General features: G+C 35.3%; 1 protein-coding gene across 1 annotated transcript; it reads left to right on the forward strand.

Moving 5' to 3' along the window:
• The first annotated feature begins 1,834 nt into the window (after nucleotides 1-1,834).
• Nucleotides 1,835-16,821, forward strand: csnk1db (casein kinase 1, delta b). The gene is given in 10 exon segments (NM_213250.1): nucleotides 1,835-2,282; nucleotides 6,903-7,013; nucleotides 7,166-7,314; nucleotides 7,410-7,638; nucleotides 9,446-9,616; nucleotides 9,700-9,848; nucleotides 11,509-11,677; nucleotides 11,756-11,898; nucleotides 13,083-13,153; nucleotides 15,422-16,821. Coding segments are annotated over 9 exon segments (1,230 nt in total). The 5' UTR covers nucleotides 1,835-2,206; the 3' UTR covers nucleotides 13,116-13,153; nucleotides 15,422-16,821.
• The last annotated feature ends 164 nt before the right edge of the window (nucleotides 16,822-16,985 follow it).

Raw genomic sequence — 16,985 nt, forward strand, 5'->3', positions numbered from 1 at the left:
CATATTGTAAATTTATGGAAAATCTCTTCATAGTTAATACAACCTGTATTTAATGCTCATAGTACATCCATCTGAAATATCACCATAGTTTTTCTGTAATTGCACTTTTTAACTTACACAGTGCTCAGCATATATAAGACCCCTCACAAATCTATCTTTTAAATTCATATTTTCTATAGGAAGCTATACAATATTATATTTGTGTATATACATTAGTTTAGTCAGCACTGAAGCCAAATCTGGAGCTTATCCAACAAAATAACTTAAGGGTCCAAAAACTAGTACAGCCACATTTATATGTTATAAAAAAATTAAATACAAAATTAAAAAAGGAAAAATCAAGAGAAGCAAAATATTCTAATATTTAGTTGATATTTTGTTGTTTGTAATTTTATTTGCAATATTTTGCTAGAATCTAATTGTGTTATCTTTCAGTTTCTAAATATGTTTGGTGACTAAAATATTATTTTAATAAATATATCTTTAATAAATCTGTTTTGTTTAAATGCACCAAAATACCTTGCATATATTCACTGAGAAATGGATAAAAATATTCATTTTTAAAATAAAGGGTACTCAATTATGCTGAGCAATGTACCCATTTCCTGCACTTGCTGCTGTTGCACTCCTGGTTAGCCCTAAACTGCATTTCATTGCCCTGTACTGGTACATGTCTAATCACAATAAAGTTGAATCTAATCTAATCTATTATTATTTAACTCATTATAAATACTTTGAAAATTATGTATTGAAAAAAAGTTTAAATAATTTCAGAATTTTATCAGACCCTTGGTGTAAAAACTACCTTATGTACAGTTACATTTCTGCAGATTTCACAGTGGTTATTATATATTAAATTATAAGTTTAAAATAAAATTGAGTATTGTTAGGTTAGGTCTTTTGTTTGACCTAATTATGTGAAGCTGAATATCTATTTTTTGAATAATACAAATAATTGTATTAATAATTATTTTTATTAGTAGTGGTAGTATTTCATTTGTTTTGAAGCATAAAAAACTTTATGATGTAAGCTGGTGTTTCTCAACCAGCTGGTGGACCACCAACACTGCATGTTTTGGATGTCTCCTTTGTCTGTCACACCCATTACACATCTTTCAGTCTCTGCTAATGAGCCAATGATCTGAATTAGGTGTGTTTGGTTAAGGGGACTAGAAAATTGTGCAAAGTTGGTGGTCCTCCTGGAACGTGGTGTAAGCTGAGTGGAAAGCTAATTAAAATAATTTTAGGTGTTTATTATTGAGTCCAATAATTAAATAGTTTGGAATTTTCTGTTATTATAATTCTGTTTGTTTTTATCTGGTTAATGCCAATAGTACATGTATACACAATATAATGCATATGGTAAATACAAGTTTATAGACTTTGATTTTATTTTATTATTACTTTTTATTATTTTTGTACTGGTATATCGATTTAATGATTTGGACATATTACAACAATATTGTACATGTTAGATAAATTAAATGTGCAAAACTGTCTAATTAGCGTGACAAATGCATGAATGTATTAAAATAAATACCAGTTACTTCACATTTATCACAGTCTTTGGTTTATATCTATACGCGTTCACACAACTCAGCATCATTGTTCTGTACTCACCCATGGTACATTAGTAAATTAGATTTAACTAATGTAAAGATGTCCAAAAATAATGAATTAATTGCTGTTCGAGACAGTTAATGAGACTGACCTAATGAAACTTATCCAGCGTTTCTCCCACGTGACTGTGCCAAGCGAGCGAGGCGTTGCCAATGGGAAGTGACGTCACAGCGCTACGTTCGTGTTCACCACAGGAGATACGAGGCCCGTGACAGCTCCTGCGACGCGGGTCCGCTTGTAAAATCCACCTCCATCTTCACCATCCTTGGGGAAAACGATGACCAAACCTACGGGAGCATAATCTACAGAGTCTAAGCTTTCACCTGATCTAAAAATTGTGACATTTCGGACTTTGAAACGTTAAAAAAGGAATGGTGAAACGTGAACTCCGTCAGAAGAATCCGGATTTTCCTCAGGGATTCGGGGGGGTTGGGGTCGCATAAAGATATTTAGGATTGTAGCAGTTAAATAACGGGTTACATTTGTTTGTGTAAAGTCGAATTTAAGTGCTGACATCGTCTGGTTAAATATAAATTACCTAGATATTCAATCCAGCGACTCGCTCGGCGGAAACCGATAAACAGCAATGGAGCTACGAGTTGGAAACAGATACAGACTGGGCAGAAAAATTGGAAGTGGATCGTTTGGTGACATTTATTTAGGTACGTATGAACCAAAACACTCATACAAATGTTGTCATAAAACTGTCAATAATACGACACGGCTAATATGCTGTAATGTTTTATATCTATTTACCAGCTGTAACTGTCACAGCCGTATTTCCAAATATTGACCCGTTATAGTTTGTCTAGTATAAACAATCGTGTTTTATAACCCTGACAAGAACGTATTTCAGAGTTTAATAAGTTTTGGGGTTCATAAACTTAACGTCCATTTGAAAGAAGCTCATATAGTGAATGTTTGACACTTCATGGTTTTACATTTGACCGTTAGATTATGGTTTTGACATCAAACTTTGATGTGAGAGATATGACAAGCCACAATAATTGATGTAACGTTACATCGAGTTATTTCACTGGGTGTTCATTTCCAAACGGGACCTCCCTTGTGTGTAAACTCTGAATGAATCTTACCTGTCCACACAGGTTTTACTGAAAACCTGAACCACCCTAAAGGCCAAACCTGACTTGGTGATTCAGCCTCTAATGGATATTCAACCAAGACTGGTCGATGCAGTTGTTATGATCATACTATCAGAGATCTGTAGGATTCATGCTGTCTAGTTGTCTTGATCACAGGGTCATGGTGCATTTAATGAAACCATTTTGACTGATGGATCTTTCATGGAGCAACAGTCAGGAACCTAAAGAACTCTTTATTTACATGCTAAATGGCCTTCATGCTTGAAAGCATCAGTATCACACCAGGATGTTGTTGATCATTTTAGTATCTATGGTTGACATTTAGCGAAATCACTGATGCCAGGAGAGTGGCTTGTTTTGTATTTGCAGTATGGGAGAGATGCATCAAACTAGGTATTTGTATTAGCTTTTATGGTATTGACAGACATAGCAGTTATAAATAAAAAACAGTTATTGAAAATAGCAGTTATTTAAAAAAAAATAAAGATAAGATTTAATTAGTTTATATCCCACATTTATGAGTTTTATTTCTCAGTTGTCTTCTATACTTTTGAGAGCACAATAATGAAATTATTTTAAACATCATTTACAGAAGATGATCAATAAATTTTCATTTCGTGTAGGGTTGTCGCGATACCATTAAAATACGTGTTACGATACTATACCAGCTAGGCATGGGTTGGTATATGATTCTTGACGGTATGATAACCTTGGATATAAATATCAAGGTATTGTTATTACTGCTCTAAAATATGTTCTTTTTGAAATCTCTGGGTAATAAACAAACTTTTTCCCTTTGTAAACACTATATATTTTTTTTTAAACATTTATAATATTTTAGAGCTGTAAACGTGTCAGGCTAAATAATTCAAATAAATCATTAGCTTCAGCTGTCTTCATTAGTTTCAAAAACTAATTTTTTATTTTATTTTTATTTTTTATTTTAATTTTTACTTGTAAAGAAATTTCTTTACAATTTAGAATGACATCTTTGGATATTTTTCTGCTGAAGATATTGTTGTCCAAAAAAACAAGCAAAAAATAAATGTAAATAAAAAATCGTACACGTACCTTATGAATAGTATAACAGAAATTTTTTTTTATCGGTTTTAAAACCTTGACTTTTCCAAACCACAGTATACCTTGAAAATGGTTATTGTCCCATGCCTAATACCAGCTGAAGTATCGGGATACCAAGTATTGTGATACTGTAAATTATAACTCAATTTATCAAATAAAGAAAATTGACAGAAATACTATATTTTATGTTATAATATGCCCACTTGAATGTAATTAATAATTCCCTTTTATTAGAAAAAGCATTTGCATGTCACTTCACCTAAAATGTATTCATTCTTTTTGTTTATTTTGTAGATGACTAACAAAAATACACTAAAATAAAGATACAAATTGTTATACAATTATACAAATTTGTTACAAAAAGAGAATTTTTCCAACCAAATTAGGCCACATGTAATGGTCAAAAATTGTATCCATGTTTTCTGTATCTTGTATTTTAGATAGACGGTTAATGACAATACTATCGTTTACATACTACAGTGGCATCCCCAGTATTTTGGAGCCATGGTATCTCCATACTACCATTGTACCGGTAAACCGTGCAACCCTTTAGTGTTATAGTAACAAGCATATTTAGGTCAACAAAAATTTATAGAAGACACTTTTGTTATTTTGTTTTGATATGGACGCATCTTCATCATGTTTATTTTGTATTTATTTAAAGCAAAACCTTCAGCCCTTCTGTAAATTTAGGCATTCAAGGAAAATATGCACATTTTAGCCTTATCCTTATTAACATTGTTCATCTTAATTGGGTTGAAACCAATCAACAGAATGTTTACCGATTAAAGTACCTCCAGATGTCAAGCTCAAATGCAATCAGCCTTTGTTTTGACAGTGTTTGCAAAGAGATGTTGATCACCTTAAAGTGTGGTGAGACCTTTATCCCAAAGCTTTTCAGCAGAGGTGGGATTGTTTCAGTCTGTAAGTGTATGAGAACAGGGCTTGGGGAGTGAGTTGAGACTGTAAAACTCCATCTGCTCATTTATTTCGTAACTGCACCCACGCGTCGGTACGTCAATATAATTGAATCTTTTCAAATAATACATGAACGTCAGAGGTGTTGTTGAGGCAGTGCTAAACGAAGATCTTCACCACATGACTCAAATCATCTGTGAAATGCTATCAAATCATCTATTAGATGTTTAGAAGATCAAACCCAACCTGATTGGACTTGTTACGTCATGTTACAGCATTTAGAACTGATCAAACAGTCAGTGTAAAACGCAATCTGCTTCTACCTCTCCCTTTTTTCTGGGATTCCGTTACATTTGCATCACTTGGCATCATAGGAGGCCTCAGGTGTGTGAATCATCCAGGACTGTTCCACTCCTTTTCACTTCTGGTTTCTTTCCATCAGCTTTTATGTAACCTCATAGCGTTTGGTTTGGCTTTATGATGTGATGTTGCATGTAGATCGGATGCCAGATCTGTCACTACTCTTTATTTTTCACCACCAAAAATAGAGATCTCATTTTGTTATCTTGTTTTGTTGGCTGCAATTTGCATTTAAGAACACGTTATCAGCAGTTTCTATCCACTTTCATATTTATGTTTAACTATTGGAAAGTCAATTTTTTCTTTTCTGTTTTTATTAGCTCTTGCATAACATATTATTAAGGCTGTAAAGCTGATCTGAAGCCAGAGCAGAACCATGTTGTTTACATTGTTCGTTGACAGAGACGGGTTTGTTCCTGCTCCTCATTTGAATGTTTCTCTCATTTGATGTAAATGTTGTCATGTGGTGCTGCTGATTGTTTGTACTCTATATGTGTCTGGCGTGCTGATTAAGTTGTGTGTAGACATGGGTTTCTTTGATAACAACCAAACAGAAGATTAAACTGTTGGTTGTTTTTCAACCAGAAACAGAAACCAGCCGAAAGAATCTTTCAGTTTCTGTTCAAGCAGACGTGGGTAGCCATTTCCGTTTCAAATTGGTCTTTCCTTATGTCCATTAAACAATAAATATGATATTTTGATTAGTCAACTGTGTGCTTTTTCAATTTTTTTAATTATTTTAACATATTTCGATTGTGATTTGATTTGCAAATTGCAATTTCATTTTGTAGTCAAGCTTCAGCTCAATAATATTAAAAGATTTTAACTTTTAATTTATTCAACATTTATTCAGATTTGTTTTTTAATATTCAGAAATTGAACTCATTTTTCTCTAGAGCAACCAGTAAACGCACATAAAATGACTTCACTTTAGCTCAAATTAGGGAGATAATGTGGCTCATTATACAAACAAAAAATAATAATTATAAAAATACAGAACACTCAGCAAACTAGCATGGCTGATAAGAGGCAAATTGAAAAGTTCTGATTGGGCAGAACAAAAGTGTTCTCACCCAGCTAGCTAGTAAGACTTTCACACACAGACAGCAGTCACAATTTGATTTTGATTATTTGCACAGCCCTAATGGGTGAAATATATATATATATATAGCATAACCAAAAAGGACTGAGGTCATGTGCTGTGCGATAAGTCAATATATTGATTATTGTGACTGGCCTACCATATTACAATTAATACGTGTTTAATAGCACAATATGTATATTATAATATTTAAAATAAATTAAATAAAATATATTTTGATGGTTTCTAGGGACATTTCTGAGTGTATCTGATCATGTCTTCATCTAATGTAACTGAAATAGCCTGGTGTTGATATGCATGTCCTCATGTAGTAAGATCACAGACGCTAAAAACATCATAAGTATTACACATTTTTGAGTATGTGTAGTTGAAAAATGTTCACACATTTTTGCATAAATACTGTTTTTACGACTGATACTGGCTCAAATTTTGACCATGTTTTATGCATGTCAAAATAGCTAGGAAGGCTTGTCCCATGTGCAGTCATAAGGTGTAGAAGAACCCAAGGATCACTGCATAATAAATTTTTCCAAAAGTAAAACTTATTTCTGCAAGGATGCATTAAGGATGATCAAACTTACAGTAGTGCATGAAAGTATTCAGTCAATTAATCATGATCTGCAGTCATGTCAGTTTGTTGGACATTCTGTGTGCTGTGTTCTGACCCCATTCACTGTTTTAATGGCTCTGTTCCTTCTCTGTTTCTCGCTCTGCCCCAGGCACAGACATTTCAGTTGGAGAGGAAGTGGCCATCAAACTGGAATGTGTGAAGACAAAGCATCCACAGCTCCATATCGAGAGCAAGATTTACAAGATGATGCAGGGTGGAGGTAATGAGAAACGGGGCCTTGTTTCATCAGTAAATTAAATCTTTGGAAGCTCAATAAATCAGTGTAATCAGTAAAATGTTTCATACATGCCAGTAAGCATGTACATGCTTTTCAGGTTGTATACTTAGATGTTTGTGTGTTTTCCTTTGCAGTTGGCATCCCTACCATAAAGTGGTGTGGTGCAGAAGGAGATTATAACGTGATGGTGATGGAGTTGCTCGGCCCCAGTCTGGAGGATCTCTTCAATTTCTGCTCCAGAAAATTCAGCCTGAAAACTGTCCTCCTGTTGGCTGATCAGATGGTATGAGTCAAAATAAAGAATTATTTAGCCTTCAGTACACTGGGTTTGGTTTTATAATCCTCATTTTGTTTTTTATATAACCTTGCATACATTAGATTAGCCGCATAGAGTACATCCACTCCAAGAACTTCATTCACAGAGACGTGAAGCCTGATAACTTTCTGATGGGCTTGGGAAAGAAAGGCAACCTTGTCTACATAATTGACTTCGGTTTGGCAAAGAAATACCGTGATGCCCGAACACACCAGCACATTCCCTATCGTGAGAACAAGAACCTCACAGGCACTGCGCGCTATGCATCCATCAACACACATCTTGGCATTGGTAAGAACACAGTCTTTTTAAAGAGCTTGTTAATTTCACTGCTTTGTGTGTCTATATATGAGGTGTTTACATGCAAAAACCTGTAAATGCCGTCAAAAATTCCTCTAAAATAAGCATTTTTATCAGGCTCGTGTGTATATTCAGTCTTCAGACTTTTATGTCAAAGAATAAGTCCTTTTTCTGGTCTTTAAAGTGAAATATCTCGACATAAAGAAAGAGGGCTAAGAAAAATAGTAATTTTTTATATAAAATTTCAGGCGGCACTTTGAAGTTTTTGTATTAGAACTCTGTATATGTATAGTTTAAAGAGATGGGCTATGTCAACAACAATACTCATTTTAGGGCTCGAGATTAACCTTTTTGCTTGGTAGCACTGCTGCTTCTAACTTTAATTTAGGCACACCAGTCGACAGCATTGTGATGAGTAAATGAATGCTCTAATAAAACATCTTGTGATTTAAAATGTGTAGATTTTGTGACAAATGCTGTTACCTGCGAACTCCGTCCTACAGACTTTATGGTGAATGGCTTTAGTCATTTTCATAGTGGAATTTTACCCACTGGAAGTCTTTTATCCACTCTTCGAAAAGTGTAATTGGTGAATTAACATTCACCACATGATCACTAATAGGATGTGATATTATTTGTACCTTTAGATGGTTTCTAAAACAAAAACTGTCAGTGTTATTTTCATTCTCCCATATTCAGACCTTCACATTTTGTGAATAGCTCCCTGTCATCAGAAGAAAGGCATTGACTCTGATTGACAGCTGATATTAGCCAATCCGTTCAGTTCAAGAGCAGTGAGCCAATAAGATGAGCTTGAAGGCGGGGTTGTTTACTGCAGCAAGTTGACATGACAACTGTTTCAAACCATTCCTGAGTGCTGCGTTTTAGGTGCAAAGATGCATTCTGTGTTAATGTCTCCTGAATCTGTGCATGCGGTGAACATTTTGCAGTGAAAACTGGTTGCATGGCAGCAATTGTTTGCACTCTCACAAATGCTCCCAAATATATTTTGAGGTCACATAGATAAAATTTCGGGTGCATATGTGGGTGCATATGTGTTCAAAATGGTTGCAATTTTGAGCCCCACATTTAGTCTGTAGGTTTTTAAAATATGATATTAAGGATGTAAAAGGATGCCAAAAATTACTACCCAAAACCAATACACCACCAGACGCCTGACCTGTCGACAGAATTTCATGCTGATTATTAGGCTGAACCAAAAAATAAAAATATATTTTATTTTCTCTCCCTAAAATGATTCCAAACCTTTGTGAATTCCTTGATTTTGTTGACCACTAAAAAGATATTTTGATTAAATACCTGAAAACCATTAATTATTGTCTTCCATAGTAGGAAAACCAAATATTATGGAAGTAAATGGTTACAGGTTTTGAGCATTCTTCAAATTATAACAAAAGAATCTGTTAAACCAGTAGAGGATTAGTAAATGATGACAGAATTTTACATTTTTTGATGTATTTTGCTTTAACTTTTCATTACCAGGAACAAGTCTTTACTCTTCACTAAACCACTGGCACCATCAAGGCACTTTGCCTCATTTTCTGAATATTTTTTCTTTTTAAACCCTAGAGAAGGTTGTGCGTAAAAATCACTGCTCTGTATGACATCGGTGTGCACTCATGCTCAAGAGGATGCATGTATATTTTTAGCATTTCCCAGAAGAGTTTGTGCATGCATGTTTGCGTCGATGCTAGTCCTTGTTCATGAATCACTGTACAGTAGCATTTCATCCTTGCATGCTCCACACTTCTAATTGTTTGCTCTTATATTTTTACAGAGCAATCTCGGAGAGATGACCTGGAGTCTCTTGGTTATGTGCTGATGTACTTCAACTTGGGCTCACTGCCTTGGCAGGGACTGAAAGCCGCCACCAAGAGACAGAAGTATGAGCGTATCAGTGAAAAGAAAATGTCCACTCCCATTGAAGTTCTCTGCAAGGGCTACCCATGTATGTTTAAATCTGTGTTGCGTATGTTGAAATTTGTTTGTGCTTGAAAATGGTGCCTAAAAGCTTCGATATGCATCCCACAGCTGAATTTGCCACATACCTCAACTTCTGCCGGTCACTGCGATTTGATGATAAGCCAGACTACTCGTATTTGAGGCAGCTCTTCAGGAATCTGTTCCACAGACAGGGCTTTTCCTATGACTACGTGTTTGATTGGAACATGCTGAAATTTGTAAGTACATGTTTGGATGATCTTCATACTTTAGAGTGTGATCATTTTGTATTAGTGTTGCATACTTGTGTTTGGTTTATTAGAAATGTATCAATGAACAGCGGTTAATTGGGTGTGTTTTGCTTGTGCAGATAGTAGATGGATTTCTGAGTTTTTAAATATTAGAGAATATTTATGATAGTCACTCTTTAAATAACTTATAAAATTACCATGTGTTTAAGCCGTAATTCAGAAGTCGATGTGATCAGCCAAATTTAAATATAAGTTTATAATCAAATACATCCGTGTCTGCAAAAAAATTCTAAATTATAATTCTTCACTAATTTATATTCTCAATCCTAAATACTTTCTAAATACTGACAATGCACTGCTGAATCATGCATAATCCAGTTATTTTTAACTCATTAATACAGACATGTAATTATAGTTTTTCTGTGCATTTTGGAGAATTTTTTTGGTTTCTTGATGGGGTGTAATGGATCACAACACGGTTTGTAACACACGACCCAAGGATCAATCCATTTTATAACTTGTAGATTAATCCTAAATTTGTACCGATCACAGAGAGATCGCCTCTTGTATGAAAGCATTTAGGCTTTCCTGTAAAGTAAAATGATGACAAAAGAAGTTGTGGTTATTCGGGATGTGGGAGGTGTTAATTTGTGAGTTATTAAAGGTGTTTTCTGTCACTACCTGTTTAGCTTGCATTTATGCATTCAGTGTAAGCTGCACGATTAATCATAAAAAATATCTGGATCTCAACACCCACGCAACATAATTATAAATGATGGGGATTTGCATTATTAATCCTTCAAATCGTTTGAAAAAACACAAAAATCAAGAAAGAGATTCAGTTTTTAGTCTTTTGAGTTTGTTATGAAGCTACAAACAGTCAAATAACACAGAAGTACTGGGAGAACAGTTTAAAGTTAAAATAAAACCACTGATGTTTATGGTAAGAATTACAATCACCATCATGTGCTCAAAAATGAAAGTTGTAGGCAGCAATTACATTATTATACAATAGGTGGCAACAACCTGACATCAAAAATATGCCATTGAATAATTCTTCAAAAATGAGACACCTAGCAATGAAACAAAGTTTTGAGTGAACAACTGAATCGTTTATTGAAAATGAGACTTAAAGTAATTATGGGTTGTAATAATTATAATCTTAGATGTCTACATTTAACATTATCAGCAACAGTAGTAGTAACAGCGAATTTTTCACAGTAATGAATATTTTATAATAAAATTTTATTCAGCTGATTATTTCTTTATTTTTTTATGAAACCAACCGTTTCTTGCAGTGCTGTTTATGTAATAAATGGAAAGCAAATGACATTTGTCTTCTCTTTTTGACTGATCTGAAAGATGGTTTGATCTGTGACTAAAAAAACCATAATGTGATCTAAACCATGAGATTTGGGATCCGTTACACCACTAGTCACTTGTGCTGGCAAACCGTGCAGTTATCTATTTGATCAAAAAAGTAAACTATTACTGGACATTTTAAATATATTTTCGGATGTTTTTTCGTCTTGTGATGGCAAACTTGTATTTTTAGCATCAAGTAAATTTTCTGTCACATGATGATACTTACTATGAAGAAACTGTTTGGTTTAAATTTTTTTTTTTAATTTAATTTACCATTTGTCAGGGCGCTAACCGTACAGCAGAGGAAGCAGATCGTGAGAGGAGAGAGCGGGATGAGCGAATGAGGCACAGCAGGAATCCTGCTGCTCGAGGGATACCAGCAGCATCAGGCAGACCCCGGCCCACACAGGACGGTGCTCCCCCCACCCCACTCACACCCACCTCTCACACAGGTAAACATTCTGTCCAGCTGCTCTCTTCCCACGTACTTGAAATACTGATATAAGTAGTCCTCTTTTCCTTTTTTACAGCAAACACATCCTCACCGAGACCAGTCACTGGGATGGAGCGTGAACGCAAGGTCAGCATGCGGCTTCATCGTGGTGCCCCAGTAAACGTGTCATCCTCAGACCTGACGGGGCGACAAGACACTTCCCGCATGTCCACATCACAGGTAAAAACCATTGCTCATAATGCTGTTTTGTTTTTTTGTTTTGTTTTTGTTAAACAATTTTTTTCCTGAATTTGTGTTTCTCGGTTTAATAATAATAATAAAAAATGTAAGGATTCTGTTTTTTCCATGTTTTTGACTCCATTTTAATATTTAAATCAATTATTAGTAGTCAACAAGCTTGTCTTTTTATTTGAAATAATAAAACTTATTCAATGTAACAACAATTTGAGCAATTTAACTAAATAATCATAAATTGTTTTATCAGGTTAAACTAAACATTATTTTAATGGGTTGTCCTTGAGATAATGAGAGTTTCCATGTGTACATGATAAAGATTTTCACGTAAACGGTCAAGTGCCAGCTTTGGAAATAAAGTTTGTGCGTGTATGTTCTCAAAATAGATTAGATACATGCATAGATAAATACATTAGATTGTGTGCAGTAAAGCAAACCGTGTCATTCATTCACGAAGACATGCAGAAAATGCAGACCCCTTATTTAAGTCTTTAGATTTGAAAATCTCAGACAGCAGTCCATTTTGCAGTTTGATGAACTCTACAGCACTATTTGTGATCTAGACATTCCGGTTTAAATAACTAGGTTTTTAAAAAGAACTGTGTGTCTGTGTTTTCTGCATCACAGACATCATACGGCCTTAATGATGGCCTTCAGCAGAGCAGTCAAATCCTTAATAAATCTTATTAGAAAAGCTGCTTGTCTTGTTTCTGGATGAGCTGCTTTGATGTTTGTTTTACTGATAAGAGATTCTGCCAGAGCCAATTGTATATTGCATGTTGCCTCTGAATGACTACATGCACAGGTCTTGTATCCAAACTTAAAAAAATATTTCTTTAAATAAATAAATATGATATGAAATATCTTTGATTGATTTGCAATAATTGATCTTTTAATTCTCACGATGGCTACACTTACTGATGCGTCACATTAAGCTTACGTTTAATCTGCCTATCAGCTAAACTGGAAACCAATTTGTGGGATGCTGTTGACATTTAAATGCTAAAATCTGTTTTTGTTTTGGAAAAGTCTTTGAGTTTGTATTTTTCAATATGTCAGACATTATGATTATGGGTTATGGGTTATGGGTGTGAGTAGCGTGTTAGTGCACAAATGGTTTTGTTGTGGAAGACTGTAATGTTCTCTCTTTCCTTCTCGCTTTACCCCAGAATAGCATTCCTTTCGATCACCACGGCAAGTAGATGCTCCTCACATTCTTGTGTGAAGGCAGGTGCACCAGGTGAGTTTAATTAGCTTTTTTTAATTAACTTTTTTTATGTGAATCTTATGCCAACAATCATACAAACCAATGATGGGAGCTAATTTGTAGGGATGCTGAAAATGAAAATTCTGGATACACTTGGCTAAAAACTGACACCAAAAATGCTCATTGTAATGTTTATTTTATTAAACAATAAAAAGTTATTGTGTAAGACTTTATATATTTTACTCTGTAACTTTAATTATTCTGATTAAAAACACACACAAGCCAATATAATAATCACATTTTATTGACAGTGAAGTTGTATTTGTTTTATTTGGAGTCATTTTACCAGTGTTGCCATGACAGTACAAAGTGATATTGCCAGCAGCAGGAAATAGTATATTATATAGAAACCTCCTGTTGGTGCATTATTTGAGGGGACTTCAGTGAGCTTGTATATATATGGGAACATTTACTATTTTGAATTTTGAGCACAGATGCACAAACAAGCTATTTGACAGTGCTCTCCACTGTTCTCTGTCTTGTTCGGTTTAACTGCATTAAAGTAAAATCAGCGCACTGAAAAAGGAGCCTTTTTTTTTTGTGTGTTTTAGGTTTTCTCCTTCAGTAGAAAACCGATTCGGTGCAATACTACTGTTTTCTCCTAAATAAAAAACAAATCTAGTAGATATGACGAACATTTAAAACATACAAAAGCAACCTTTAGAGCAGGGATGCCTTAACTTTTTCTTTTGAAGGGCCAAAAACTAAGTTTGATTGAGGCTAGTGGGCTGAAGGTAAATATAGTTACATTTACATTTTATAATGAGCTTGTTTCAGTAAAAACAGAATTACACTAGTGTTTGCCTTGATTTGCTTGCCATTAACTTGCGCCTCCGAAGGCAATCCTGACACGAAGTGAACGTGCGGGGGCGTTTGAAGGTGTCAGACGCAGAGCACAGACGCTCTTGATTCTGGAGGTCATTAATTATATAATAACACTAATGCTTAAACGGTAAGACGTTTTAGAATGACCAAAACAGCATTTTAGATAGTTTACTGTGTGCTCAGCCTGCTGGTATGTCCATTCACACACATTTTTATTTATAATTTTATTTCTTATATCAAAATCACATGACCTTTTTTAAATCTGCATACTGAATTTGTGCGATTAAAAATGTTTCCAACGTAGTTTATGCACATCTTCTTATCGAATATTAAGTGTATCCTACTCTGTTATGCACATGTTTTTTATGCACATTTTTAAAATATATGTGCATCTTGGCATGTCCGTCAACTGATTTTTATGCACAAATGCAAAATGCACATAAAAATATGTGAATGGAAACATAGCTGGTGATAGAGCCAGTTCAGTGGATGGGGATGATTGGGAGGCCATGATGGGTAAGGGCAGTTGGAGGGAATTTGGCCAGGATACAGGGGTTACACCCCTATTCTTTACGAAAAATGCCATAGGATTTTTAATGACCACAGAGAGTCAGGACCTCGGATTAAAAGTCTTAAAACTTTTTTTTTTTTAAATGCACCAACTAACAGTAATGAGGGCCCTACATTTTACTGGGGCATGCCCCCTGCTGGCCTCACTAACACCACTTTCAACAGCAACCCAGTTTTCTCTTGTGGTCTCCTATCCAGATACTGACCAGGCTCAGCCCTGCTTAGCTTCAGTGAGTAACCGGTCTTGGGCTGCAGGGTCCTCTATCAGTCGAGTGACAGTATTAACGTTTAAAAATATGATTCATTTATAACATTTAATTGAAACATTTAATTTCAGTTTGCTTTTTTGTAGCTCAGCTACAAAACAAAAAAAAAATGTTACGTCAAATGAGAAATGACAAGCTCTGTGTTAAAGGCATTCACTCCAGCCCTCTCCATCATTTTTACTAAATTAAAATTAAAGGTTACATTGGGCCAATTTTGGCCTGCTGGCCCTACTTTGGGCATCTCTGCTTTAGAGCAATGGAAGGGATTCATGTATTTTAAAGATACTTTGTGGAATGGCAAAACTTTACTAGTTACATAAGCATTTAAATGTAAATGTCATTTATTCCTTCAAGTTTTTTTTCTCAAGTTGTCCCGTCTATTGCAATGTCAGAAATTCTGTATAAAACCATGTTAGTTTAATAGTGATGAATGCTGTAAAAACGTATGGCTGCTTGTTAGTGAGCAATGATGGGTAATCCATTAACCAGTGTCAACAAATGAAACCGTATCCTCAAGTATTACCAGACTCTAATGGCAGTCATCATTTACTGTGTCCCTTTTTCTCATTGCTGTTCACAGATTGTCTCCATGTCCCAGAAGCCTCCACTTTGCAATATGGAGCATGATGGATGGGCAACCTTACTACACACGGCTGACTGACAGCTCTTCATCATCAGCTATAGATAGAGCCGTCAGTCTCTCTTCTATCGACCAAACCAAAATGGTGTAGAACCAACCTGACCTCTTTTTGCTTACAGGCTCTCTCTTCTACTTCTCTCTAATACGTTCTCATATTTTCTCTCCTTCGCTCTTTAAATGTTCTCATGGACCATGAGAGCTACGGCCTGTTGTGAAATCACACCAGTGAGCTGAGCGATCAGATCCTGGATCAGCCAGCCATTTCACATTCCTTCTCTGCATCTTTTCTTCACATTTAGCTCTGCACAACTTTTCTCTGGTTCTCTCGAGGCTAACGTTTCGTCTGTGTGGTTTAAATGGGTCGTTTATTTTGTTTCTTTGTATACTGAATTTTCTTTTTGTATTTTAACCTGGGCAACAGACGAGTCTGTTTGGTGACGTTGGTTTGGGTTCACTCCAATTTTTTTTAATTATAATTATTTACTCTGTATTTATTTTTTAATGTACGTTTTAATAGTAGCTGATGAGGTTCCTTTCTGATGGTGAAGCTGGTGGTGTAAAGTGGACGAACCACAAAGGGGCCAAACTCTCAGCACACATCTCTCATAGCAAACTGACTGGTTTCCACTCGTTCGTCTGCTATATTGATCTCTCTAACTGTACAATACTGCCCCCCACCCCCATTCTTGTGTGTCCTTCTGTTTCCAAGCTGTGAAATAACTGTAAAATATTTGTGTAAATGTTTCCACACAACTCTTTAGAAGGACTGAAATGACCGCAGATGGTTTGATTCTGAAAGCTGACAGCAGTTACTTTTTTTAATCCACTCTTTCACAAAGCCACAACAATGAAGTGCCAGACTTTGGGGTTTTCGTGCATTCTGAACATGAACTTTGACTCTTGAGGAAGCTTTTATTTTATATCTTTTGGATCATTGGACTGAATCATGGTTAGACCTGCTACGTAATGATTGGTAGAGGACGTTTGTGTTCTGGCGGCTTTGGGAAGTGATTTTGTTTGTGAAGGATGAAAAGGAATCAAAGTCTTGCTCTGATGTTCATGGATTTTCCCCGTTTCTGAAATATTCCAGCACTGATGTGGCTTTTCTAATGCACCTTGAAAGCTGGTCTGGTCATCTCGTTCCCTCGTCATCTGTAAAGGGGACTTTGGCGACTTCCTGGGTAATATTTTCATCTGATTCTCCCTCATTTTGAAGCCCACGGCTGTTTTGGGCTCCACACATTTTTGTGGAAGTCATGCCAATTTGTCAGTCCTGTAAGAATTTGTATTACCACCGTATTTGTGTATTTTAAACAGTGTAAATAAATGAATTACTTGTATTTGTTTGGGGATTTTTTTCTAAACGCCGCTATAAAACAAAATTGACCTTTTTTCCTGTTTAATTAATTGAATTATTCATTCATTTTCATCTGCTTTTCTGGGACCGGTCGTGGGGGCAGTAGTCTAAGGAGACGTCCCCAGACTTCCCTCTTCTCAGACACTT

Source organism: Danio rerio, chromosome 12, assembly GCF_052040795.2.
Source record: "Danio rerio strain M-AB ecotype USA chromosome 12, GRCz13ab, whole genome shotgun sequence".
Lineage (NCBI taxonomy): Eukaryota > Metazoa > Chordata > Actinopteri > Cypriniformes > Danionidae > Danio > Danio rerio.